Source organism: Muscardinus avellanarius (assembly GCF_963383645.1).
Source record: "Muscardinus avellanarius genome assembly, chromosome: 9".
NCBI classification, from domain to species: Eukaryota; Metazoa; Chordata; class Mammalia; order Rodentia; family Gliridae; genus Muscardinus; species Muscardinus avellanarius.
The window spans coordinates 34,503,060-34,527,737 of record NC_137795.1 but is presented as its reverse complement, the minus strand read 5'-3'; the positions used below and the strand labels follow the sequence as shown (position 1 = coordinate 34,527,737).

General features: G+C 43.1%; 2 protein-coding genes across 2 annotated transcripts in view; one reads left to right on the top strand and one right to left on the bottom strand.

Annotated features, from left to right (window-relative positions):
- TSPAN13 (tetraspanin 13) overlaps positions 1-4,530 on the top strand; it is a gene marked incomplete at both ends in the record, with an annotated part of 36,746 nt that extends 32,216 nt beyond the window's left edge. Inside the window, one exon of the mRNA XM_080701950.1 lies at positions 4,456-4,530. Within this exon, the coding sequence (XP_080558076.1) occupies positions 4,456-4,530 (75 nt within the window). The remainder of the gene's footprint in view (positions 1-4,455) is intronic.
- An 8,433-nt stretch (positions 4,531-12,963) lies between these two features.
- AGR2 (anterior gradient 2, protein disulphide isomerase family member) lies at positions 12,964-22,839 on the bottom strand (the record flags this gene model as incomplete). The annotated part of the gene is made up of 7 exons (XM_080701100.1): positions 12,964-13,013; positions 17,105-17,188; positions 19,485-19,548; positions 21,618-21,691; positions 22,201-22,253; positions 22,371-22,434; positions 22,701-22,839. The coding sequence occupies 7 exons, from the start codon at positions 22,837-22,839 to the stop codon at positions 12,964-12,966; spliced, it is 528 nt and encodes a 175-aa protein (XP_080557226.1).
- Positions 22,840-24,678: the final 1,839 nt, after the last annotated feature.

Below are 24,678 nucleotides of genomic sequence, written 5' to 3'. Positions count from 1 at the left end.
TACTTTTTTCTGTGTACTTTGTTCTGCTCTCAATTTTTTTTTTTTTTTTGGCATCTACTCCCTTTTTTTTTATGACTTGTTTCTTTAAATTTAGAGAATATTTTACCTTTATTGTAGTCAAATCTATTGCTTTTCCCATATGGCTTATCATTGATTTTATACTTTGTCCATCAGTCCTTTCTCTCTCTCCCTTTCTCTTAGATTGAACCCAGGGCCATCCTACCTCCAAACTATACTCCTAGCCCTTTTATGTTTTTTTTATTTTGAAGCAGTCTAAGTTGCTGAGGGTGGCCTTGAACCTGAGACCCTCTTGTTTTATCCTCTCAGGTATAGGCATGGGCCACCACAATTGGCTTTAGAAAGACCTTTGTCATTTTGATACTTTGTGTGAATATATGTATAAAATATACAAATAATATATGGATTGGATTTGTGTATATGTATATAGTATATATGGAATATATGTATTTAATATACAATTAATGCAAATATGTTATATGTCTGTGTGCATTTTTATACAGTTTATTTTAACTTTGTTTCTTTTCTTCCTCAAGAAAGAAAAATCTGCATTTGTTATTATTAAGGAAATGAGGAAGACAGCTCAAGCTTAGTGTTCTGCCTTCAGGGTCAGCTTTGTACCATCTGCTCTCTCTGACGGTTTCCTCATTCTTCCAGCATATTGCCTTCTTTCTGTTTCTACCTTCATCCTTCCTGCCTCCCTCTTATAAGGATCCCTGAGTTGACATCACTAAGCTCACCCAGATATCTTTGACTTAGCCATACCTGCAAAGTCCCTGTTAGCTGTAAAGGATATTGATAAGTAAAATAAAAAATTAAATGCGAGTAAAATAAAAATAATTGAGTACGGCGGAGTGTGAAAAACACGAGAGAGGTCCGGTACACATGGCATGTAAAGTTTTAATGGCACGGCTCTCCCGGGGATCAGGGCGAGGCACCGTGGGGCCCGCGCGCCTGTCCGAAGCTTGAGGACGCGGGCTCTCCTTTTAAAGGCATGCATCTCGCGAGATGAGGGTTTACTCGCGGGAATGCCCAATTCTCGCGGGGGTTTCAGCCCCTCCCTTGCCCTGCAGAGGTCATGTGACACAAAGTCACATGAGTGCAGGACCCAACTTAACATTCCGGCCTTTTGATGGTAGGGATAATGGATGACGATTGGACCCTCTAGCTTCTTCCTGCTGTCAAGGGGCGTCGTCAGGGGCCCCAGGCCGGGAGGAGTCGGGAGTTCAGTCCCCCAGAAGGGGGTGCAGGTGGGTGCATAGCTGCAGTGCGAATTGGAGGTTACCCTGGACAGCTTAGTGATGTGCGCTTGAGGAGGCTTGAACAGGCAAGGGCTATTAAAGAAAAAAACAAATCATGAGATTGAGCAGGCGACCAAAAAGGAGACTGGCTTACTCAGTACCTGGAGAGCTACCCTGAGCTGGCAAAGAGGATGGAGGTTGAGGGATCCAGGAGCCAGGCTGAGTAGGGCCAGCGGCGGGGCCTGGTCTGGAAAGGTGCTCCCCCTGTGTTGAGGCACCTGGGGCTCACCCTTTTCCAAGGGCACTGTTCCAGTGGCCCTCCTGGCCACACGCCGAGCAGTCTGATTGGTAGGCGTGGCTTTGCCCCACTTGAGGCAGGCTCCTGGAGGTAGTTGTTGTTGCAGTCCTCCACACCTAGGTGGTGCTCCAGGGGGCTGAGCCGCCACCGCCAGCCAAAGGGCAGCTACCAGGGATCTGCTTTTTGGCAAAGTCGGAGTGTATGCTCCATTTCCGCCTGATTCTCTCTGGAATTAAAACTTAGATGCTATGTTAAGGTTCTGTCAGCTGTGACGGACCTATACTCACAAAGAGCGCGTCCCGGGGCTGGTGTCCGGCAAGAATGGCAACGCAGACTCCCCACGGGCAGAGGGTGTCGCCCCAGCCCCGGCGTTTCCCACAGCACCTAGGGCGCGCCCACGCGGGCCGCCCAGCAAAATTGCAGTCTGGCGCGGGCCAAGATGGCGACTGTGACATCACCAGGCAGTGACTACGCGCCATCACAAAATGGCAGCTGGCGGGAAAATAAATGGAAGCTGATGGGGGAGAGCATTTGGAAGGATACCAGACCGCTTATAAAAGTTCCTAACTATTCCTGGGCCACCGCAACCCATTTCCCAACTCGTATCAAGGCAGACAGGCTCTCAGGGCATCTGCTAGTATAAAGGTTCGACTCCCCATAATTGGTTCGCGGGCGGAAACGAAGAACAGGAAATGGGCGTCCCCGATTTCCCTGCTCAATCGTTCGGAAACAGAGGTTAAGAGATAGGGAAGAACGTCTTCATTCCTTCTCAAAACCGGAGGATGACCTGGTCATCCACAGCGTGGTCCCAGTGGACCGGGGGACAATGGGTCACCAAGCGCTTGGATTTTAAGGTCCCAGTGGACCGGAAGACCCAAGTCCGGAACCCGCTAACCAAGGGAAGGAGGCAGTTTACCGGAGTATAGTGATGTCGGCCAGCGCTGGCTGTGACAGAAGCGCTGAGAAGCTGCTGGGGGCGCGGTGGAGCCAGGGCGCGCGGATGCCAGTGGCTGGTGTGGACGGCACTGGCGGCTGGCGCAGGTGGGATCAGTGGGGGTGCGCAGGCGGCATGGCTTGCCGGGCCCGCGGCGTGGAGACAAAATGGCTTCCAGGCACGCGCCAGATGCTGAGGCTGGGCCCCGAGGAGCACCGCCAGTGAGCCTGGCTCGGGGCGGGTGGGGCAAACCGGCCAGAGGTCCCGGCGGTGACCGGAGAACCAAGCTGGAACTGTGCTTTAGGAGGTCCAAGCGGCAGGCAGAGGTCCTGACCCGTGCAGGCGGTTGGCAGGCAGAGCAAGTGCCAAGCTGCCTGGCTCGGGCCGGAAAGATGGCCGCCGACTCCTAGGATTGGTTAGGAGTGGAAAGTGGGAGGGATTAAAGATTGTGAGGCCTCCAGTGAGGCCATGAGGTGGGAGGGGTTAAGGATGGCAAGGCCTCCAGTGAGACCATGAGGTGGGAGGGGTTAAGGATGGCGAGGCCTCCAGTGAGGCCATGAGGTGGGAGGGGTTAAGGATGGCGAGGCCTCCAGTGAGGCCATGAGGTGGGAGGGGTTAAAGATGGTGAGGCCTCCAGTGAGGCCATGAGGTGGGAGGGGTTAAGGATGGTGAGGCCTCCAGTGAGGCCATGAGGTGGGAGGGGTTAAGGATGGCGAGGCCTCCAGTGAGGCCATGAGGTGGGAGGGGTTAAAGATGGTGGGGCCAAGATGGCGGCCCCCCAGTGATTCCACGTGTCCAAGATGGCGGGCCAAAGCTGGCGACCCCCCCACCCAGTAATTCCATGTGGCTGCTTACCGGAATGGCCAGGCCCAGGCAGCAGGGGTGGGCAGGCACAGGGTGAAGGGCGCCAGGGCGCGAGTCCGAGTGGAGGAACCAGCTGGAGCGCGGGCTGGACTTGGCGGGCTGGGGGCTGTTTAGCAGAGTGGCGGCCGCCTAGATGGAGGAGGCAGGTGGCCCCGGCAGGCGGGTCTAAGCAACGCCAGGCGCGGAGAAGACATAGGCGCGCAGTGTGGCGCAGTCTGCGGGCAGCGCGGTCCCATTCCAGCGGCGGGCAGCGTGGGCAGGCGGGAACGGCGGTTTTAGGAGGTCCAAGCGGCAGGCAGAGGTCCTGGCCCGTGCAGGAGGTAGTCCACGCAGGCACGGGGCGGCAGCGGCGGCAGCGGTGGGAGCAACGCCTGCAAGCAGAGCGCTGCTGTGGGACCTCGCAGTCGAGCTGCTGGCGGGTTGGAGAGTCCGGGGCTCAAAAAGAGAGTAAAAATAAAAAGAGAAAACAGAAAAAAAAAAAAGGAAAAAAAATGGGGAGGGACCCAAGAGTTCTCCCGGTTCGGCACCAAATGATAAGTAAAATAAAAAATTAAATGCGAGTAAAATAAAAATAATTGAGTACGGCGGAGTGTGAAAAACACGAGAGAGGTCCGGTACACATGGCATGTAAAGTTTTAATGGCACGGCTCTCCCGGGGATCAGGGCGAGGCACCGTGGGGCCCGCGCGCCTGTCCGAAGCTTGAGGACGCGGGCTCTCCTTTTAAAGGCATGCATCTCGCGAGATGAGGGTTTACTCGCGGGAATGCCCAATTCTCGCGGGGGTTTCAGCCCCTCCCTTGCCCTGCAGAGGTCATGTGACACAAAGTCACATGAGTGCAGGACCCAACTTAACAGATATATCTCCAGCTTCTGGAGTGTACAATGAACATTCTTGGGGGCAACCATGCAGCCTATCACAGTGTTCATATTTGAATTATTTTAAGGGTCACCCATGTGTTTTACTTATTTCAAAAGAAAAGGAAATATCTACTTTTAGGACAAACAAAAATCAAGCAAAATGGTTGAGAGGTTTCAGAGTCATCTCATTGATAAACTGAAATAATTATATGAAAAAAGTATTTTTTTTTTTTAAATTCCAGATCCTGGGTGTTTGGCTGACCTACAGATACAGGAATCAGAAAGATCCTCGCGCCAACCCTAGCGCATTCCTTTGATGAGAAAGCGAGGAAAATCCTACCATCTGTGTTCTCCGCTCTCTAATTTTAAGTTAAGCTAATTTGCCCATTTAGCAAAGAAAGCAGTACCTGGAAATTTACATTATCAACAGTGGAATTACAAATTATATTTTTACTCTTATGTTTCTCTAAATGCTTTCCTTTTTCCATTACTGAAAAAAAAAATAGAAATTGGTGGTCTCCTCAGACGCTCAGTGGTACCTGTAATCTACTGTCCTCACGGTGTCCGGCACTGTCCACTGTGGCCTTCCTTAGCATTTTTACCTGCAGAAAAACTTTGTATGGCACTACTGTGTTGATTATATTGTGAAACTAAATATATATCTCATTGGAGTATGTGGCTGTGTGCTCTGTAGATAGTTCCTACTGGAAAGAGTTGAAGTTTATTAAAACCAGATAATAAGAGATTCTATCATGTCCAGTTTAATAAGGGGAATCTAAATTCCCAATACTACTTGTCTTCTTAGGAAAGATGTGTTGTGCTGAAGTGTTACTATAAAAGTGATAATTTAGTTTTAATAGTCTTTTATGATTACACCAATGTATTCTAGAAATAACTGTGTGTTTAGGGAATTGTGATTTTGTTTTTGACTTTTATAGATAAGTGTAAAGGAGAAATGGTCTCATGAAATGTTTAATGTATACCCTTTAGCTTTCAAAATGGAATGAGTTCGACTAATTCAGAATGTCTATCTATATACTCTTGATATTCTTTTATAATAATTTGAAGTCCAAAAGACTGCATTTTTAAACAAGTTACCATTAATGCATTGGCCCATGTAGCAAAAAGATATTTGATTATCTTAAAAATTGTTAAATAACTTTTTCATGAAATTTCTCACTATTGTAATAGTAACTTGTCAAATCAAAGTATATTTGAATGTAATATCTCCCATCCTTTGAAATTGAAATAGTATTGTGCTGTATATTATGTTAAAACATTAAAAGATGGAAACCTTTCTTTGTGTATGCATGTTTTTATTAAAGATAATGGAAGAATTAACAAATGAATTAAGTTAGGTGGAATTCTTTTCTATCTGCTTTAGATTCTTTTTGGAAAGCTTAGAGCTGGGTATTACGTTTTATTTTATTTTGTTTATTTTATTTTATTTGTATTGGAAATTGAACCCCAGGGTTATTTTACCTCTGAGCTACACTTCTAGTCTGATTGATTGATTGATTGATTGATTGATTGATTGTGGTACTGGGGATTGAACCCAAGGGCAGTCTACTTCTAAGCTACTACTCTCCCTAGTCCTATTTTAATTTTTTTTTTTTTTTTTGAAACGTGCTTGCTTGCTAAATTGCTGACACTGGCTCTAACCTATAATCCTCTTATCTCAGCCTCCTAAGTACAGGGATTAGAGGTGTGTGCCACCATGTTTGGTGGGTATTGCTATTTTACTGTATAATGAAGCCATAATAAATAACTTCATTTCAAATGCCTGTTGCTAGTTATCCCCAAGTTCTTACTTGAGATATTCAGTGGTTAGTATTATCTGCATAGTAAAAAAGGGTTTTTTTTTTGTTTCTCTAGAGAATTTATTCATATTTACTTGGGAAAAATATGTTAAGTTCATTCCCATTACTAAAAAATCACTATTTTCTTGGCTTGCATTCTGGAATCACATGATGCTTTATTGGTAATTGTCTTGGTAAGTTTTAGACCAAGAAAGAGGGTAAATAGTTTTATTTAATAGGCATGTTCTTTCCATGACTCTGCAACTTCAAGGAAATTTCCAAGGAGACAGAACTGCTATTTCTGTAACATCATGTTGAGCTGTGAGCAATTGTGACATGTTCCTACATATATTGTAAGCTAAGATCTTAAGTGACACATGAAGAGACTTTTTAATTCTGTCTTCCTTGAAGACATTCTGTATTTTTTTTTTTAAATTACATTTTAAAATCTTGTATGGTGCTGGAATCTCCTAATATAGTACTTGGGACAAATGACCATATGTGGAAAGGGTTCTCTTGCCCTCTCACTACATGCATGCACACATGGACTGGAGATTGAAACCTCTGAATTACACCCCCACCCCTTTTTAGTTTAGTGGGTTTTTTTTTGGGGGGGGGGGTTGGGGATGGAACCCAGGGGCATTTGACCTCTGAGCTACACCCTCTGCCCTATTTTTTATTCTTTATTTTGAACCAGGGTCTCATTAAGTAGCTGAGGCTGTCAGTGAACTGCGATCCTCCGGTCTCAGCCTCCTGAATGCTGGGATTACAAGCATGCACCACCATGTCCGGCTTCCCTTTTTAGTTTTAAATAAGATTTCACTAAGTTGCAGAGGCTATCCTTGAATTTAGGAGGATTGCACCACTTTACCCTATTGGAAAAGGATGTTGCAGAGAGAACTAGCCTATACCTTGCTTTGTGCTCTAACTGCAATGGCTTTATTTGGGTCAACCCAGTTAAAAATCAGGATCTGGGCAGGATGAATCCTTAGGACTACTTAAATACAGGATTATAAGAGTGGCTAAATGGCAGATGATTAGCCATTCCAGAAATGCACTTTTTTTTTTTTGTGGTACTGGGGTTCCTGGAAGCCCTTCTACCTCCGGGCTATGCTCCCAGACCTATTTTACATTTTTTAAATTTGGAAACAGGGTCTCTTAAGCCAGTACGGCTGGCTCCGAACCAGCGTGATCCTCCTGTCTCTGCCTCCCAAGTGCGGGGATTACAAGTGTGCACCACCATGCCCGGCTAGAAATGCACATTTTTAAGTGTCCAGGGTTTCTCTTCTCTCAGGCAGATGTGAAGACGATGGGCTACCAAACTCCTTCTGTGATGTCTCCTGTGACCTGTTTGTGTCTAGATGTAGCAACACTGTTCTCATTCTGTTGAGTATCACTGTGCCTATTAGAAAGTCCTCTGAACATCAGTCACAATCTGTAGTGGTCCTGCTGTGAACCTGAGGAGGCCAGGCTGATCCCAGGACTCCAGAAGGGCCACTGCCTGTGTGTACAAAAGCCCCAGGAACAGATGCAGTGTCAGAATTGTGACAGATGACTCGAAGGCAGACCCCAAACCGTAAATCTCCCTTCTTCCAAACCTCATATTTCTTCATAAAGGAACTCAGTCCTTTTAAAAAATTCGGATTCTCTGTTTACATATTCTACTTAGAGAAAAGCTCCTTAGAACATTTGCCCAGACTGCCTGGATGTTAAAAGTGAAATTTTAGCCAGAGAAAATAATGCTAATACCAAAGAAAAAAGGTTTGGCTGTAATTTCTAAAATCTGAGCTCATTGTGGCTCACACTCATCTTAGATACTGTTATCTGAGAAACACTGTTTGGTATGAAAACCAGTTCTGCATGTTTGACCTTAATCAAATATGCTGCTGAATGGACCCTTTCAGAGAGGGAAGGGACTCGGCAGTGTGGCATTTAGGTCTTAGTTTCCTTGAGCCCAAACCTCCTCCTAGAATTTTTCTAACTATTTGTTTAACCTTGTTTAAATTTGTTGTCTTTTGAAAATACACTGCATACATGAAATCCTTTTTACTTTTTAGCTGTAAAAGCTACAGTCACATTCTTACATAGTATTTCACAGGTAAAAAGTGTGTCATGATTGTATAAACGTGATTATTCACATGTGAATTGCTTTATTAGAGAAGAAAGTAAAAGACTAACTTTTCTAGGTTTCTGAATAGCGAAGGGGATCTGTGTAGGGATGTATGTGGGATGTATGTTTCAGCCTGGTGGAGGATTTTTATATCAGACTCTCCATGCTAAATGATATAATGTGTTGGTGAATGTGTTCTAAACAATTTTAAGTGAGCAAGCAGCCTTCTACCCCATATTTCTCAGAGAAACAAATTGTAAAAAGGGGGAGTAGCTGCGCGCACTGGCTTAGGAGACCCTGTTTCCAAATAAAAATATAAAATAGGTCTGGGAGTGTAGCCCAGAGGTTGAAGGGCTTCCAGGAACCCCAGTACCACCCCCCCCCCAAAAAAAAAGTAGGGGGAGTAGGAGGAGAGGACAGGGCCTGTCACGACACCACCCTCCATCAATCACAACTGGGTGATGGTGGTCATTGAAATATTCCTTGTGGCAACGGGAAAGAAGACCAGGCAATGTAAGAAGACCCTACAACATGCCAAGCCACTTCCCATCATTCTCCGTAGAAAACCAGCTTCTGGAATTCATCTTCAAATGAGGGCTGGAGGGAGTTACCTGTAAGCTGAGATGTATGTCATATATGGACTTTGATACCTCTTGCATGTTGAAACTTTGCTTACTTTTAATATATCCCTTTTACAAACAGGTGAGATCATAACGTGACAGGTGGCATTTTCATACTTTCAGTTGACTTGGACTTTGACTACAAGAAAAAACCAAGTAAGACGTAATCATAGCTGATCATTTAAAGAATACCATAGTTGTAAAATAGGTGAAGATGTCTTAGGCATGTGACCATGTGTAAATGACTTTTATGGATGATTTTATTGCCAACCTTTTTTTTTTTTTTTTTTTTGGCAGTACTGGGGATTGAACCCAGGATATTCTGGCTCTGACCTACATTCCCAGACCTATTTAATTTTTTATTTTGAAACAGGATCTCACTTAGTTGCTGAGGCTGAATTCAAATCTGTTATCCTCCTGTCTCAACCTCCCAAGTACTGGAATTACCAGCATGCACCATCACACCCAGCTTTAACCAAAAATTTTTAAAAGTTAATTTCTCTCTTTTTTCCCAAGGACTTCACATGAAACTGAAGGGGAAAAAATAAAATATAAAATTTATCATTTTAACTATTTTCAAGTGTACAGGTTGGTAGTACTAAGTACGTTTATATTCTTGTACAATAGTCACCACCACCATTTCTAGAACATTTTATTTCTCTAATGGAAACTCCACAACCATTAAATGACAACTTCCTATTTCTCTTCTCCAGCCCACAACCATCATTTTCCTCCCTTCCTCACTGACGACTATTCTATATACCTCATATAAGTGGGATTTTCTAGTATTTGCCCTTTTGTGTCTTATTTTATTTATTATAAACAATGTCTTCAAAGTTCATACACACTGTAATACATGCAAGGATTTCCTTCTTTTTAAAGATTGAATAATATTCCATTGTATATCTGCACTATATTTTTGTGTATCCACTCACCCATTGAGGTTGCTTTCATCTTCTAGCTATTATGAGTAATGCTGCTATGAGCCTGAGTGTGTAAATACCTGTATTCTGCTTGCAGTTCTTTGGGGTAGTTACTCAAAAGTGGAATTGCTGGTAATTTTCTGTTTAATATTTTGGGAAACCACCATGTATGTGTGTGTGTGTGTGTGTGTGTGTGTGTGTGTGTGTGTGTAACTGGAGGTGGAACCTAGGGTTTTTTCTACCTCCAGGCTATACTCCCAGACTTGTTTTATACTTTATTTGGAAACAGGGTCTCACTCAGTTGCTGAGAGCCTCACTAAGTAGCTGAGGCTGGCTTCGAACCTGTGCAGTCCTCCTGTCTCAGCCTCCCAAGCACTGGGATTACAAGCATGTACCACAATAGGAGAATTTAGTAGAACAGGCATTGCTAACATTTCCATGGGCTTAGAATAACTTGTCATGTTTGAATCTTCAGCTATTTTTAATCTTGCTTTGTATACATTTCTTCTTGTTGTAAATATAGCATAGAAATTCTTAAAACTATTTTCACTTACGTCTTTTTGTTTCTCCATACTGGTTAACTTATAGATGACAACGTGGTGCATTTGATGTTAATGTACTATTTAACCATTGTATTTGGAAGTTGCTATTTAAATTATGTTTAAATTATATTGCTGTGACGTCTTCATGGAACTTTGTTTTTCTGTGTATGTTTGTGTGTTATTAGCGAGTCCACCCAGGGGCATTCCACCACTGAGCTGTAACATCACCCTGCTTTATTTTTCTATTTTGAACCAGGGCTTTGCTCAGTTACTGCACCCTGGCCTCAAACCTGTGATCTTTTTGTCTCAGCCTCCTAACAACTGGGAGTACAGTCATACGCTGCCGTGTTTGGCTCAGAACTCTTTTTTTGAATGATTTCCTTGGGACAAATTCTCAAGTAGAGGAGACTGGGTTACAGTCAACCAATGCTTTTCATGACTCTTGCTCTGTTTCTTTAATGTTTTTCTAAGGACTCATTTTCCTACAACTTTGACATTTGATCTCTTATTTATATGCATATCTTTTCTTGCATTTTTGTACACTCTTACTGCTACATTGTAGTCCCACGTCATGATGAAGTTCAGAGTGATAGAGACATACATGCACTACTTACTTATATTTTAAAAATTGTGTTTATATCTTGTCACTAAATAATTTTTGTGTGTGTGGTACTGGGGTTCCTGGAAGCCCTTTTACCTCCGAGCTACACTCCCAGACCTATTTTATATTTTTATTTGGAAACAGGGTCTCCTAAGCCAGCGTGGCTGGCTTCGAACCTGCGCGATCCTCTTGTTTCTCCCTCCTAAGCGCGGGGATTACAAGTGTGCACCACGACGCCCAGCTGTCACTGAATAAATTTTTAAATATTATTTTATAGCAGCCCAGTGAAAACAACCAACATTATTTTACTGCCCAATAGAAGAAATGTGAATCATGTATAAGTTGTCATCCAAAGGATAGCTTAATGGAAGTGAAAACTCATTTTGTCTTCCTGTTAACACTCAGGTAACTTTCTAAGTAGAATCTAAGTTCATAAGCACATGTAGGTTACCTACTTATGAGAAGGGAACTGATTCCCCTGAGTGTGTGTGTGTGTGTGTGTGTGTGTGTGTGTGTGTGTATAGTTTGGAGATTGAGCCCAGGGGTATTTTACCTCCAAGCTATATCCCCATCCCTATTTTATTTTTATATTGAAACAGGGTCTCACTGGCTGTCCTAGAACCTGTGATCTTCCAAGTACTAGAATATTTTATTTACTTATTTATTTATTTATTTATTTATTTATTTACTTACTCACTTACTTACTTACTTACTTACTTACTTACTTACTTACTTACTTACTTACTTGTTCTGGGGACTGAACCCAGGCCTGCCTTCAAGCTATACCCCTGGCACTATTTTATATTTATTTGGAGACAGGGTCTCCCTAGGTTGATGAGAGTCTCACTGCTTGTCCTCAAACCTGCAATCCTCCTGTCTCAGCCTCTTATGTATTGGGATTACAGGCATGTGCCATGTTACCCAGCTTAATTTAGTCATGAAAGCAACAATGTACACTCAAAAGCTCCTTGTGACAGGCATCACTATGTGTGAGAGAAAAGCACAGAAAATATATCATTTACCTAGGAGAACTAATAATGCCAAAGGATCTGTTCAGAAAAAGATCCATCCAATAAAGTCAATCAAGATAAGTAATATATACTCAGTATGCAAAGCATTATACAGACCACCACAGTCCAGGAGCCAAAGAAGTCAGTGGGGGCTGGGTGGTGGAGGAATCCCACGTGATAATGAGCCTGAGAATAAATTATGTGGTGAAGAAATGAACACGCAGTGCTAGTTCTTGGTAGGCAGAACACAGGGTTAAGGTAGGTAATGCTGCTTCCCTACTGATGGCACGCCCTGCCACTACTTTTTCCAAACATCTGTGACCTCTGATCTCAGTCGGCCTCAGTGACACACCACCACTGCCCTTTGCCCTTCTTGCAGACAGACACGTGTTGGCAAAGAAGATGAAGCAACTCAAGCTGAGTTTATTCCAGGCTGGTTTCTCTAGAACCTTGGGAGAGCCAGGCTGTTTTGAGGCCAAGTCTCAGGATTTCTTTAGGCTGTGTTTGGGGTACAGATGTTCAGTGGGTGACCTTTTTGCTTAGATAGTTATCTGGAGGAGAAAGCTACCAGCCAGGCTTTCCCTGAGACCACTAGGTCAAAGCTGACTACAACTGAATCACTGAATTCAAGTGTGTACCTAGAAGTCCGGTCAGGGCAGGGAGGGGCCTCTCTGAAGTGGGAGCCTGGTTTTCTTGGGAGGCCTTTCTACATAGTCGTTCACAGTAAACCATTTGCTGTTTCTCTTACGTTCGTGCCTTCCTTCAGTCACTGAGCTAAAACTTGATCATTGTTTGAATCACTTTTGTCATCCCCTCCATGAGCATTTTGTATCCAAAAGTCTTGTTGGTGAATGAACCAAATACCTCAAAGATCAATTTGGAAATAATAAATAAATCCAGTTTGAGTACCTCCAGAAGGATTTATTTTTTAGAAAATCATGGCTAACTATGGTAGATAACAATATTGTTTTCATACATGTATACCTGAAACCATTTTTTAAAAATAGCGGTTATAACATTAAACCATAATCAAATTTGAAGTCCACCAGCACATCCGCATTCTCCAGCCTTCTAAAGCCTCTGCTTCCAAGTCTCAAGGACCATCGCAAAGCCAAGAGCTGGCAGATTGTGTGTGTGTGTTTTCTCTACAATTCAGTCTTCAGCAACTTGAGTGCTTTCTTCATGTTGTCAATCACTAATGAGGGAAAAAGAATAACCAAGATGTTATCAGAAATTATATCCATAGCTGGACATGGTGGCGCATGCTTGTAATACCAGTACTTGAGAGGCTGAGACAGGAGGATCCAGGCTCGCAGCCAACCTCAGCTACTTAGTAGGGCACTCCACAACTTTGTTAGACCCTGTTTCAAAATAAATAATAAAAAATAGAGCTGGCAGTATAAGTTGGAGATAGAATGTCCCTGGGTTCAATACCCAGTACTGAAAAAAAAGAAATATCAATAGGTATAATAAATTCCCCAAACGTAAGTACTCTAATAGTGTGCTTTTAGTCAGAAGCTGAATAGTTGGTAAACTTTTGTAATTTTTTATCTAAAAATATGTGAAGTGGCTTTTATAACAATCTAACTCTCTAGTATATTCATTCCTTCTCAGATCTTTCTCAAGTTCACCCTCGCAAAAATATTTACTCTATCAGAAGAAAATTATTATTAAGTAGTAGTAGTAGTATGGCAGAACCCAGCTTTCTTCCAAATTATGCTCCAGCTCTATTTTCTTATATTTTTTTAGAAGTTTGAAACAAGGTCCAAAGCTAATACTGAGGGTCTCACTAAGTTACTGAGGCTGGCCTTGAACCTTCAGTCTTCTTGTCTCAGCCTCCCAAGTACTGGGATTGACGTGCACCCTCACACTTGGCTCAGAAGCAAATGATTTTGACCAATTTAGAAGTACATTTTACATCCTCTTTGTTCATAAGAAATACTTAGATGTGTGTAGCTACTGTAAATTATTTTAGAAGTAGAAATTATTTTAGAAGTAGGTGAAATATAAATAATAAACAATAATAAACCAAGTGTCTGACACAGATGAATTTCTCTAATCCTCATAAAAATTTGATTAAAACTCTGTTTTTAGATGATGAGCCAGGCTTAGAGAGGCTGAGCCATTTGGTCAAGGTCCCACAGCTACAAGTGCTGGAGCTACCACTCCAGAGCCCACTCTTCTAGATGCTCCAGCAGTGATCCATGAAAATGAGGCGTGAGATCTAGTGAAATAAGATGTCTACATGATTGGCACTGAGGAGCTGCTTATGCACTCTTAAAAATATCAAATGTCTGTCGTACAGGGCGCTATGATATCTGCCTTTAAGAAGTTTAGTCTTAGGGATACATGCTGTTGTCTCAGAATGGCCAGTACTTGGGATGTGCTTCCCCTTGTCCTCCCAGCTCCCCCTGGAGACACTGCAAAGGCTCCACAAGGAGCTTTCCTGCTGACCGGGCACAACCTCTGCTTTCCAACATACTAGCATTCTTTTTTATTTATTTATTTTTTGTGGTACTAGGCTGGAACCCAGGGGCATTCTACCTCTGAGTTATACTCCAGCCCTTTGAAACAGGGTTTCCCTGAATAGCAAAGGGCCTCACTAAGTAGCTGAGGCTGTGCATGGTCTGCGATCTTCCTGTCTCAGCCTTCCAAATGCTGGGATTACAGGCGTGCACCACCTGGCTCCAACATAATAGTATTCTAAGCCAGGGCTGTCCAGTAGAAAATTCTGCAATGATGAAAATACTCAGTGTTGGTTCACTGAGCAATTGGACTGGGGCTCGTGTGACTTGAAAATCAAGTTGTTAATTTTTTATTTAAAAATAGCAACATGTGGTGGCTAGGTGCCGTGGTGCATGCCTGTAATTCCAGCCACTCAGGAGGCTGAGACTGGAGGATCCCAAGTTCAAGGCCAGTCATGGCAACTTGGCAAGACCCTGTGTCAAAATAAGAAATAAAAGCCAGGCGTGGTGGTGCACACATGTAATCCCAGCATTCAGGAGACTGAGACAGGAGGATTGCAGTTTGCGGCCAGCCTCAGCTACTTAGGCCCCTTGCAACCCAATGAGACCCTGTTTCAAAATAAAGGATAAAAAATAGGGTTGGGAGTGTTGCTCGGAGATGAAATGCCCCTGGGTTTCATCCCCAGTACCGAAAAAAAGATGAAAGAAGAAAGAAAGAAAGAAAGAAAGAAAGAAAGAAAGAAAGAAAGGAAGGAAGGAAGAAGGAAGGAAGGAAAGAGGAAAAGAAAAAAGTAATTAAAAGGACTAAGGATGTATCTCAAGCATTGAGTGCTCCTGGGTTCAATCCTCAGGGCCACAAAAGGCAAAAGTAGAGCAATAGCGAGTGGCTAATGACTGGCACAGCACAGTGAGATTCTAGCAGTTACTACAGTTGATTAGAACTGGTTTTCAGGATAGAACCCAGTTTTCTTCCAGAAGGAATAATCAGATGTCACAGCTAGGCACATTCTCCATATGCTCTAATTTAGTCAATCAGTCAGTCATTCAGTCTGTCTGTCTCTCATTTGTAGCAATTGATAGGAAAGTGAGGATCTCAGCAACCCTTTGAATCATCTTGCTATTGATTTTTGTTTTTCTTTTTTTGTAGTACTGGAGATGGAACCCAGGGGCCTTCTACCTCCAGGTTACAGTCCCAGACCTATTTTGTATTTTATTTGGAAATAGGGTCTCGCTAAGTTGCGGAGAGCCTCACTAAGTAGCTGAGGCTGGCTTTGAACCTGCGTGATCCTCCTGTCTCAGCCTCCCAAGCGCGGGGATTATAAGTGTGCGCCACCACACCTCTCTTGCTATTGATTTTAATTGAACACAAAATCAACTTCAACAAGTGGGACTGTACTATTTCACTTTTGTTATTTGGCAAAAAAAAATTAAAGTTTGCAGATTATTACAACTAGTGTGCTGAGTTCTGTGGCAGAAAGGGCTTGTGTGTTAGTGTATCTGACTAACACAATCTTCTTTCTTTGGTGTGTGCTGAGGACTGAACCCACGGGTACTCTACCTCTAAGCTACATCCTCAGCCCTATTTTATTCTTTTTTTGTAACAGGGTTTCACTAGGAGCCTAACAAGAAGCTGAGGTTGGCCACGAAACTGCCATCTTCCAGTCTTAACCTCTTAAGTACTGGGTTTACAAGCATGGAGATACAAACCATGATCCTTCTGTCTCAGCCTCCCAAATGCTGGGTGCTGGGATTAAACACCTGATTCTTTTTTTTTTTTTTTTGGTACTGGGGATTGAACCCAGGGGAATTCTACCTTCAAGCTATACCCCCAGCCCTATTTTTTATTCATTTTATTTTATTTATTTTTTTGGTGGCACTGAGGTTCCTGGAAACCTTTCTACCTCCGGGCTACACTCTCAGACCTATTTTATATATTTTTTAAAATTTGAAAACAGGGTCTTTGAAGCCAGCGAGACTGGCTTCAAACCTGTGTGATCCTCCTGTCTCTGCCTCCCAAGCGCGGGGATTACAAGCATGCGTCACCACACCCGGCCTATTCTTTACTTTTATTTTTATTTGTTTATTTATTATTATTATTATTATTATTATTTATTTTTTGGTGGTACTGGGGTTCCTGGAAACCCTTCTACCGCTGGGCTATACTCCCAGACCTATTTTATATATATTTTTTGGAAACAGGGTCTTTTACACCAGTGAGGTCTCCTGTCTCCGCCTCCCAAGCGAGGTGATTACAAGCGTACACCACAACGCCCGGCCTATTCTTTATTCTTTTGAAACAGGATATTACTAAATTGTCGAGGGCCTTACTAGGTAGCTGAGGCTGGCTGCAAACCTGGATCCTCCTGTCTCAGCCTCCCATGTACTGAGATTACAAGCTGCCACTATACCTGGTTCATATTTTTTGTCTTGAAATAGGCTCTCACGAAGCTCTTGAGGGGTCTCGCTGAGTTGCTGAGGCTGCCTTCAGACTTGAGACCTCCTATCTCACTTTCCTGAGTACTGGCATGAGCTGCTATAACCGACTGAAGATACCTAATCTTAATGATTCATCATCAATTTCCAGTACCAAGCAATTAAAAAGTAAAATAAAATAAAAAAAGCAAAACAGCAACAGCAAACAATAAACAATAAAAAGCAAACAATCTGAGATGAAAAGAGTGTGATTTGTATGAGGACACAAGGTTGCTTCTCCCGGTCCCTGAACAGAGCTCGCTCTCACCCCACCCTGGCCTCTCATCGCGCCCCTGCGGCACCAGAGATGTTAGACATTAGACAAATCTGGGACGGAAGTTGCACTTACACAGAGCTGTGTCCGAAGGTTCATAGGCGTAGAGACGGTTTGAGTATCTTCCGGTGATGTCGGCTCTGACTGTCAGGGATGGGTCTGCAGAGATGAACCAAGAGGGGATGGGATGTTTTGTTTTCAAGTGGCCTCTTTTGAGACCAACCCTACACACCCATGTCAGTGAGAAAAACATAGTGTGTCTCTCTGGATGGAGACCCACTCCATCCCCTCTGCTAGCCAGCCTCCTGCAAGGAGAAACAGCACAGGGCTGGGAGCATTCAATAGCCGTGCAGGGCTATTTGTGGAAAAGGCTGTGACCCTGGTGTCCTATCTAAAGTGACCTAAAAAAATGTACAGTGTATATTTTGGGGTAAGTGGCTGTTTTTGTTTTGTTTTTGTGAAATCTCTACTACAAAATTATTGTAAGCTTTTGAAATGTTGTAGTTGACATATCTTACCAAGAGCAACCTAGATAATTAGAAACTGATATCCAAAGCTAGTGTGCTTTCTTTCTCCTCCTCCTTTTCCTGGCTCTGAGGATTGATCCCAAGAGCATTGTACCTCTGAGCTGCACCTCTGCTCTTTTGTTTGTTTTGTTTTGAAATAGGGTCTCCTTAGGTTACTGAGAGTTTCCCTAAGTTGTTGAGGCTGAGCATGAATCTGCACTTCTGTCTAAGCCTCTCAAGTACTGGGATCATAGGCATGCACCACCACGCCCAGCTTCTTTTTATTAAACAAGAAGAATGCAGGCCTGAAGAAGAACAGCAAGGTCACAAAAAGCATAAAGTGCCCTTCTATTATTTATTGGCTGTGTGTGTGTGTGTGTGTGTGTGTGTGTGTGTGTGATATTCTGAGGATTGAACCTAATTCACTTGGAGCTATACTCCCATCCTCATTTTTTTTTTTTTATTTTGAAACAGGGCCTCACTAAGTTGCAGAAAGCCTTGCTAAGTTGCTGAGGCTGACCTCAAACCTGTGATCCTCTTGTCTCAGCCTCCCAAGTACTGGGATTATGGGTGTGCACCACTATGATCCTGCAATTAGCTGCATTTTAAAAATAGTTTTAGGTCTTCTCTTATGTGTCTCTGTGTTACATGCATACGCACACACCTTAAGTTTAAAACCATTTTATCATGTTCTGTGTGTAACTTGAAGTCATATAATTAATGAGAAAAAAGGGTATATTAAAAATATGGTACATCCACAAGGAAGTAGGAAGATACAGAAAGGTCCAGAAACCTTGCATCGAGAGGGCTCATTCAAGGGACCTGAGACACTGTTCTGAGTCAGGGCGAGGAGGACATGCGAGGACCATCTGCGCATGTGCAAAGTCGGCCACGGGAGCTGGTGTGGATTGTGTCTGTCAATCAGAATGTTGGACTAGGACCAACAGACACAGATGACCAGAGGTGGACATTCTAAAACTACCAGTTTAGCAGACTCGAGGACTAGACATGTGCTTGGTGTGGAGGATGCAAAGATATGATCTCACCTTTGTAATAAATTAACCTGCAAAACATGTTCTAAACACCTGTGGAGGCTCACCACCCAGGCTGGTGATTAGGAACCATGGACACTGGCATCCCTTCCCCGGGGATGCTGAGGAAGCCGTTGGGGGTGTGGCCTGCACAGGTAGTCTCTACATCCTCCAGGCAGTTTTCAGTTGCAGCAGGAGCTGGCTGCCCTGGAGCTCCTCCTCCCCTAAGACAGGGAGACTGTAAAAAGAACTCCCATGCCAGCTTTCACCAGACCACTACATGTTCCTTGTCAATGTTAAGGTTTGAAATGGTCCAAATCATGACAAAATTCAACCCATGCCATCGGTGCCCTTTCTCCTCATCACTTTTTTCTCTACCTTGTTTTTTTCCCATTTAATGCAAACTTTGTTGAATTACCCAGACAAATCACTTGATTAGAGTGAGCTCTGCTATGTGATGGATTGGATTATAGGTTTTCTATAAATTGATGACTGTGATCAAAGCTAAACTCAATATAGTCATTCAGTCATTCAATAAGCACTTAATGAGAGCTGACTACAGGGTGGTTGGTGCTGGGGCTATGATGGTGACGGGTACAGCCACTGCCACATTTATTAAACTGTCACCCAGTGAATGAAAGAAATTATGTCCAGGGAATACATTAACAATGAGGGAAGCATGGTATGGCCTTCTCTTACATGTTTGTGGCAGAAGGTCAAAAATTGAAATTAGCAAATGAGAAAAGAAGTCATCTGTGGAATTAGGCAGGATCTTATATTTTCTAATGATGATATATTGTGAAACTTTCAAGAATGTCGTTCAGTAGTGGCCTTGGCCATGGTGAGGTGGTAGGAGAGAGTGGGGAGGGAGGAAGGGACATGGCTCACCTGCATGATTTCACTGTCACCTTCACTTACCTACAAACATGATCCTGGGGACGTACTGGCCGTCAGGAGAAAGGTGTTTGTCAGTCGTTTCATACTAGGATGAGAGAGAGAGAGAGAGAGAGAGAGAGAGAGAGAAGCATTTCATTGGTGTACTCTTCAGTAAATAGTTTGGAACTTGCTAACACAAGACCCAGTCATGGGACTGGGCCAGGGACCTCAGCTACGCGGTAGGATATCCCTTCCACAGAGAGTTTCCAGTACAGCTGGGGAGATAAGGGGTGTGGCAGGACTGACTAAGAGCAGAATGAGATGCAGGCCCTGAGGGAGGAAGCTGAATGCATGTGGTACTGGAAGAGCAAAACTATTCAAGAAGGAAGGACTTGGAGTTATGATGCTTGGGGAAGACATCTTGAATGAGGCAGAAGGAGAAAGATTAGAGAAAGAAAAGCAGAAAACTGGGAAAGGTTAAAAGAAATGAACAGGATTTTCTTGAGCATCTATCGGTTTTTAATTAGACTTTTGTTGATTTAGCAAGACACAGTGGTTATCTTTAAGGAAGGTTTGATCTACTGAGAGATAGGGAAAGGAAAATGAATGCTAAGAATGCCACGGGGACAGGGACATGTCAGGCTCCGCTGAGACTTTCTGGAGAGCGGATAAGGAGGAATCTTTAAACATGAATAGGAGTCAGTTATGGGGAAAGCAGTCTATTTCACAAAGGGGCCTGGGCATTTCACTTTCTTTTTGACCATGTGCTTGGGAAGGGTCGAAGTTCTAAGGACACTTTAGGGTGGTGTTGAGAGAAGACGTTAGCTGCTTCCGGGGCAGCTCATGAGTAGCCTTGCTCACCAAGCCACGGTGTTTTCATTTGTTCAGAAATAGTTAAAATCCACAGAGGATGCTTGTGAGGCACCAGGGACCCAGTGTTTGGTCTTTAGAATGATTACCCTGACAGCCACGTGGGGTCAGATGGGTCAATCCTGTAGGCAGGGAGCCATTTAGTCTGCGGAAAGCTAGGCAAAGGGAAAAAACCACACACATCAAAGTCATCCCCTGAGTTCATAAAGAAGCACCAATGGCAGGAGTATTTAGGGTTTAGAAGCACAAAGCTTGACTGCTATATTCAAGTGAGAAAGTGCATTTAAGTGAAGTACCACTTTCACTGAAATAGAGAATAAAGGAGCTTTTTTTTTTTTTTTTTTGGTACTGAGGTGGAACCCAGGGACCTTCTATCTCTGGGCTATACTCCAGACCTATTTTTATATTTTATTTGGAAACAGGTCTCACTAAGTTGCCGAGAGCCTCACCAAGCTGCTGAGGCTGGCTTTGAAATAAAGGGGCTATTTGAAAACCCTGAAGCAAAGTGATTAATTCAATGTGCAACATACTGAGTTTAAGTGAATTATAGCTGGAACATGGTTGGACACAGAAGTTGGAAGTCTTTGTATGTTTGGGTATGAGATAGGAATTAATGTATAGGAATGAATGGGATACAAATGTAGATGCTGCTGTCTATAGTAAAAATGTGAAAAATCGTGGATCACCACTGAGTGACCAGTGAGTCACTGATATCAAGGGAAGAAGAGGAGGCGGGCCATGAAAGGGAGGGGAGAGGGATTGCTGGTGTGGATTGCTCTTTGAAGCTGATCTGTGAAGAGGAGGGATGTGAGAGGGGCTCAAGGGGAAAGGTGCTTCGCTAGAATTGTTTTTGTCTGTTTACTTTTAGAAGGAAATAGATCCCATCTATCTGCTGGGGGGTGAGGGTGATGATGGAGTGAAATGAGCTGTATCTGGCTAAAGCACAGAGGTGTGGGTAGATTTAGCCAGCCAGAGAGTGATCTCTTTCAGAAAAGAGACAGAAATTGAGAAGATAGGACTGTGGGGGGGATCGACACAGGAAATAATTCGAGAAATGCAAAAACCTTCCAATTATTACGGCAGAGAATTTTCTCACCAGAGGAGAGTGGTTTTTTTGGACAAGCATTTTTAATTACTAAGTATAAATATATATGTGCCAGCTAGGTTATTAATAAAACAGAATATCTTTCCAATCCATGAAGAGATCCCAGTTAGTGTGGTATGGCTAAGTGGTATAGGGAAAGTGAATCATCCTTTAGATAATGAACGACAGGGGCATATAGCGATGAGGAAAAGTCAACTTACAACCAGATTGATGAGGACAAACTGCTCGGCCAGTTTCTGGATTTCTTTATTTTCAGCAAACGCTTTCTTTAAAGCTGCAATGTAAAGGGGAATCATCAAGCATTCATCTCAACATTGGTTAAAATCTATTTTCTATTTTAAGTCATTTGTGTTCAAAATATAATAATTTGCAGCTGGGCGTGGTGTTGCATGCCCATAATCCCAATAATCCCAGTGTTTTGTTGTTGCTTTTTGTTGTTGTTTTTTTAAGGGTTGGGTGTGTAGCTCAGAGGTACAATGTCCCTGGATTCAACCCCTAGTACAAACAACAACAAAACAACAACAACCACAATAACAACAACAACAACAACAACAACAACAACAACAACAATAAATCCTTCAGCCAGCACAAGCTTCATGGCATACAGCCTGCACCATCATGCAGGGCCTTAGAAGGTTCTCGTATTGTTTTAGTATTTCGCTGTCAGTGTCTCTTATTCAACTCTGCTAGATTCTAGGGATACAGGGATACAGAGATGAGGGATCAAACCCTACTCTTGCCTAAAAGCCCATGAAGTAAATAATATTTGGAAGAATGAAGTACCTTGACTGTGCGGGCATTCATCCAAGTGATGAATAATCATCAAGGGCTTGTTGCTGTAAGGCAAATGGAGTTTGGGTGATTTTTCTCCGGTAGGAGTTTGTGCAGAGCTGGCGTCACTAGATGGCGCTCCTGAGAGCCGCGGGAGGGCTCCCTGTGACCCTTGCCCTTACCTTGTCTTGGATTTGTATAAAGCTTCTTCATAGGTTTGAGTCCAGATAAGTTGATCGCCCCAACCTAGAACGAAATGAACCAGCACATTTAAAACTATTATAATATTAGGCCCAAACCCGTTGAAAATCAAGGTAAAAACTGATGTAAATATATACTCAATACTAAAAAAAAAAAAAAAAAGCTAGAGAAAGTAGAAGTAACTATGAACTATGATAAGTCTAAAAGGAACAGCTAGAAAACTATGCTCAGCACACACATCTCAGCACCAAGAGTTAGAAAACCCTTTCCCATTTGAGTAGCAACTGTAAGGAAACAAGAAGCTGACTCGCCTCTGGAGAGGGTCTGGGGCAGTTTGGGGCGAGAGTCCTTCGCGTCCTTTTTAGCTCCAGCTTTGACTGTGGTGTCTTTGGCCAGAGTGTAGGAGAGGAACACAAGGAGCAAGAAGGCTGACACGGACATTTTCTCCATGGCAGATCTGCATGTTTGGAAAAAAAGAATTAGTATTCCTCAAGCTCTGCAGATTGAATCACAGTCGTGAAATACAACGGAAACTGAGGCTCTGCTGAGATTGGATGCGTGAAATCAGAGTGGAAAGCTACCTCCCAGGGGACTTTCATAAGGATGTGTGGTATGGGCGTCTGTATTTTTGTCTGTCTCCTTCCCTATCAATCTCTTCCCCTACACGTCAATCATTATAGATCCACAAGAAAAATAGATACATATAGGTATAATTTAAGAAAATAGATAACTAATTAGATGTATAAACTCTCTCTCCTTTCTGTTTTTCTCAGTGCTAGGGATTGAACTCGGGGCATTACGCAGGCTAGGCAGACACATTACCACTGAGCTATATTCCCACTCCTAGTTGTATGTACTCTTTAAGAAAATTTACACTTAAATTTTATAGTTAGCCAGGCATGGTGGCAAATGCCTCTAATCTCAGTATGTGGGAGGTGGAGACAAGAGGATCACAGGTGTGAGACCAGGCTCTGAACTTAGAGATAACCTATTTAAAAAGGGGGGGAGGGTGACTGAGAGTATAGTTCGTAGATAGAACGTCCCTGGCTTCAATCTTTAAGAATATACACAAGCAAAAGTTATATTTAAAAGTATAGAGCCAGTTGTGGTGGTGCACCTTATAATCTCAGCATTTGGGAGGCTGAGACGGGGGATTGTGGTTTGCAAACAGCCTCAGCTACTTAGTGAGGCTCTCTGCAACTCAGTGAGACCCTGTTTCAAAATAAAAAATAAAAAATAGGGCTGGAAGTGTCACTTTGAGGTAAAAGGCCCCTGGGTTCCAGGTTCTATCCCCAGTACTGCAATAAATAAATAAATAAATAAATAAATAAATAAATAAATAAATGTTTAGTACACACAGGGCATGGTGACACACACTTATAATTCCAATACTTGGGAGGCTGAGACAGGAGGATCACAGGTTCAAAGCCAGCCTCAGCAACTTAGTGAGGCCCCCTGCAACTTAGGGAGACCCTGTTTCAAAAAATAAAATAAAATGGGGCTGGGGGTGTAGTTTGGAGGTAGAATGCCCCTGGATTCAGTCTCCAGCATCACACTCATAAAAATATACATATAGTACTGGAGGTTACCTTCAGGGTTACCTCTTTTTTTCCCACCTGCTCAATGCCTCATTATATAGATAAAGAATCTAAAGTTTAGAGAGAGAGAAAATGATTTATGAGGTAGGTCTAGGAAACAGACTTTTGGATCTTATAGTGCTGGCTCCTGTCCTCCCTCCTTGAAACAATTACCCTGAACACACAGTTCTGAAACGTTCAGTTAAAAGGACATCATCATTGAAGAATGAAATATGACTGAAATAATTGATTCTTCATTTCATTGAGAACCTGCCAGCTTCAGCACTTAACCTAAGACCTGCACCCATGCAGCTTTCTCCCTAGTGTAACATGTACTCACTTCTATCAGCTCTGAGTTGACTAAGATTTGCCAAAGCTAAGTTCCTTCCAGTGAAATGTTCTTGACACTAAGTCTTGGCCTTTATAGGTAGGAGGGTATGGGCATGTACTTCACTGCACAAAAGTGTTCTGTGAGATTCCTAACAGAGTAATAAGCTCCAGGCTGTCTCTTTTAAAAATTCCTCTTTCCTATGCTACTCCATAGTTTATTACTGAGAAAAACTGAAGCAGATGCCCCTGCACAGGAGTGAGCCCAACCAGTGCACCTGTCTCTCAGGTCATCCAGGGCCTGGATGCAGAGAGTTGGAGACTTGGGATTCTGCTAAAGACAAACACTAATATTTCTTAAAAAGACATATGAAACCAGGGCATC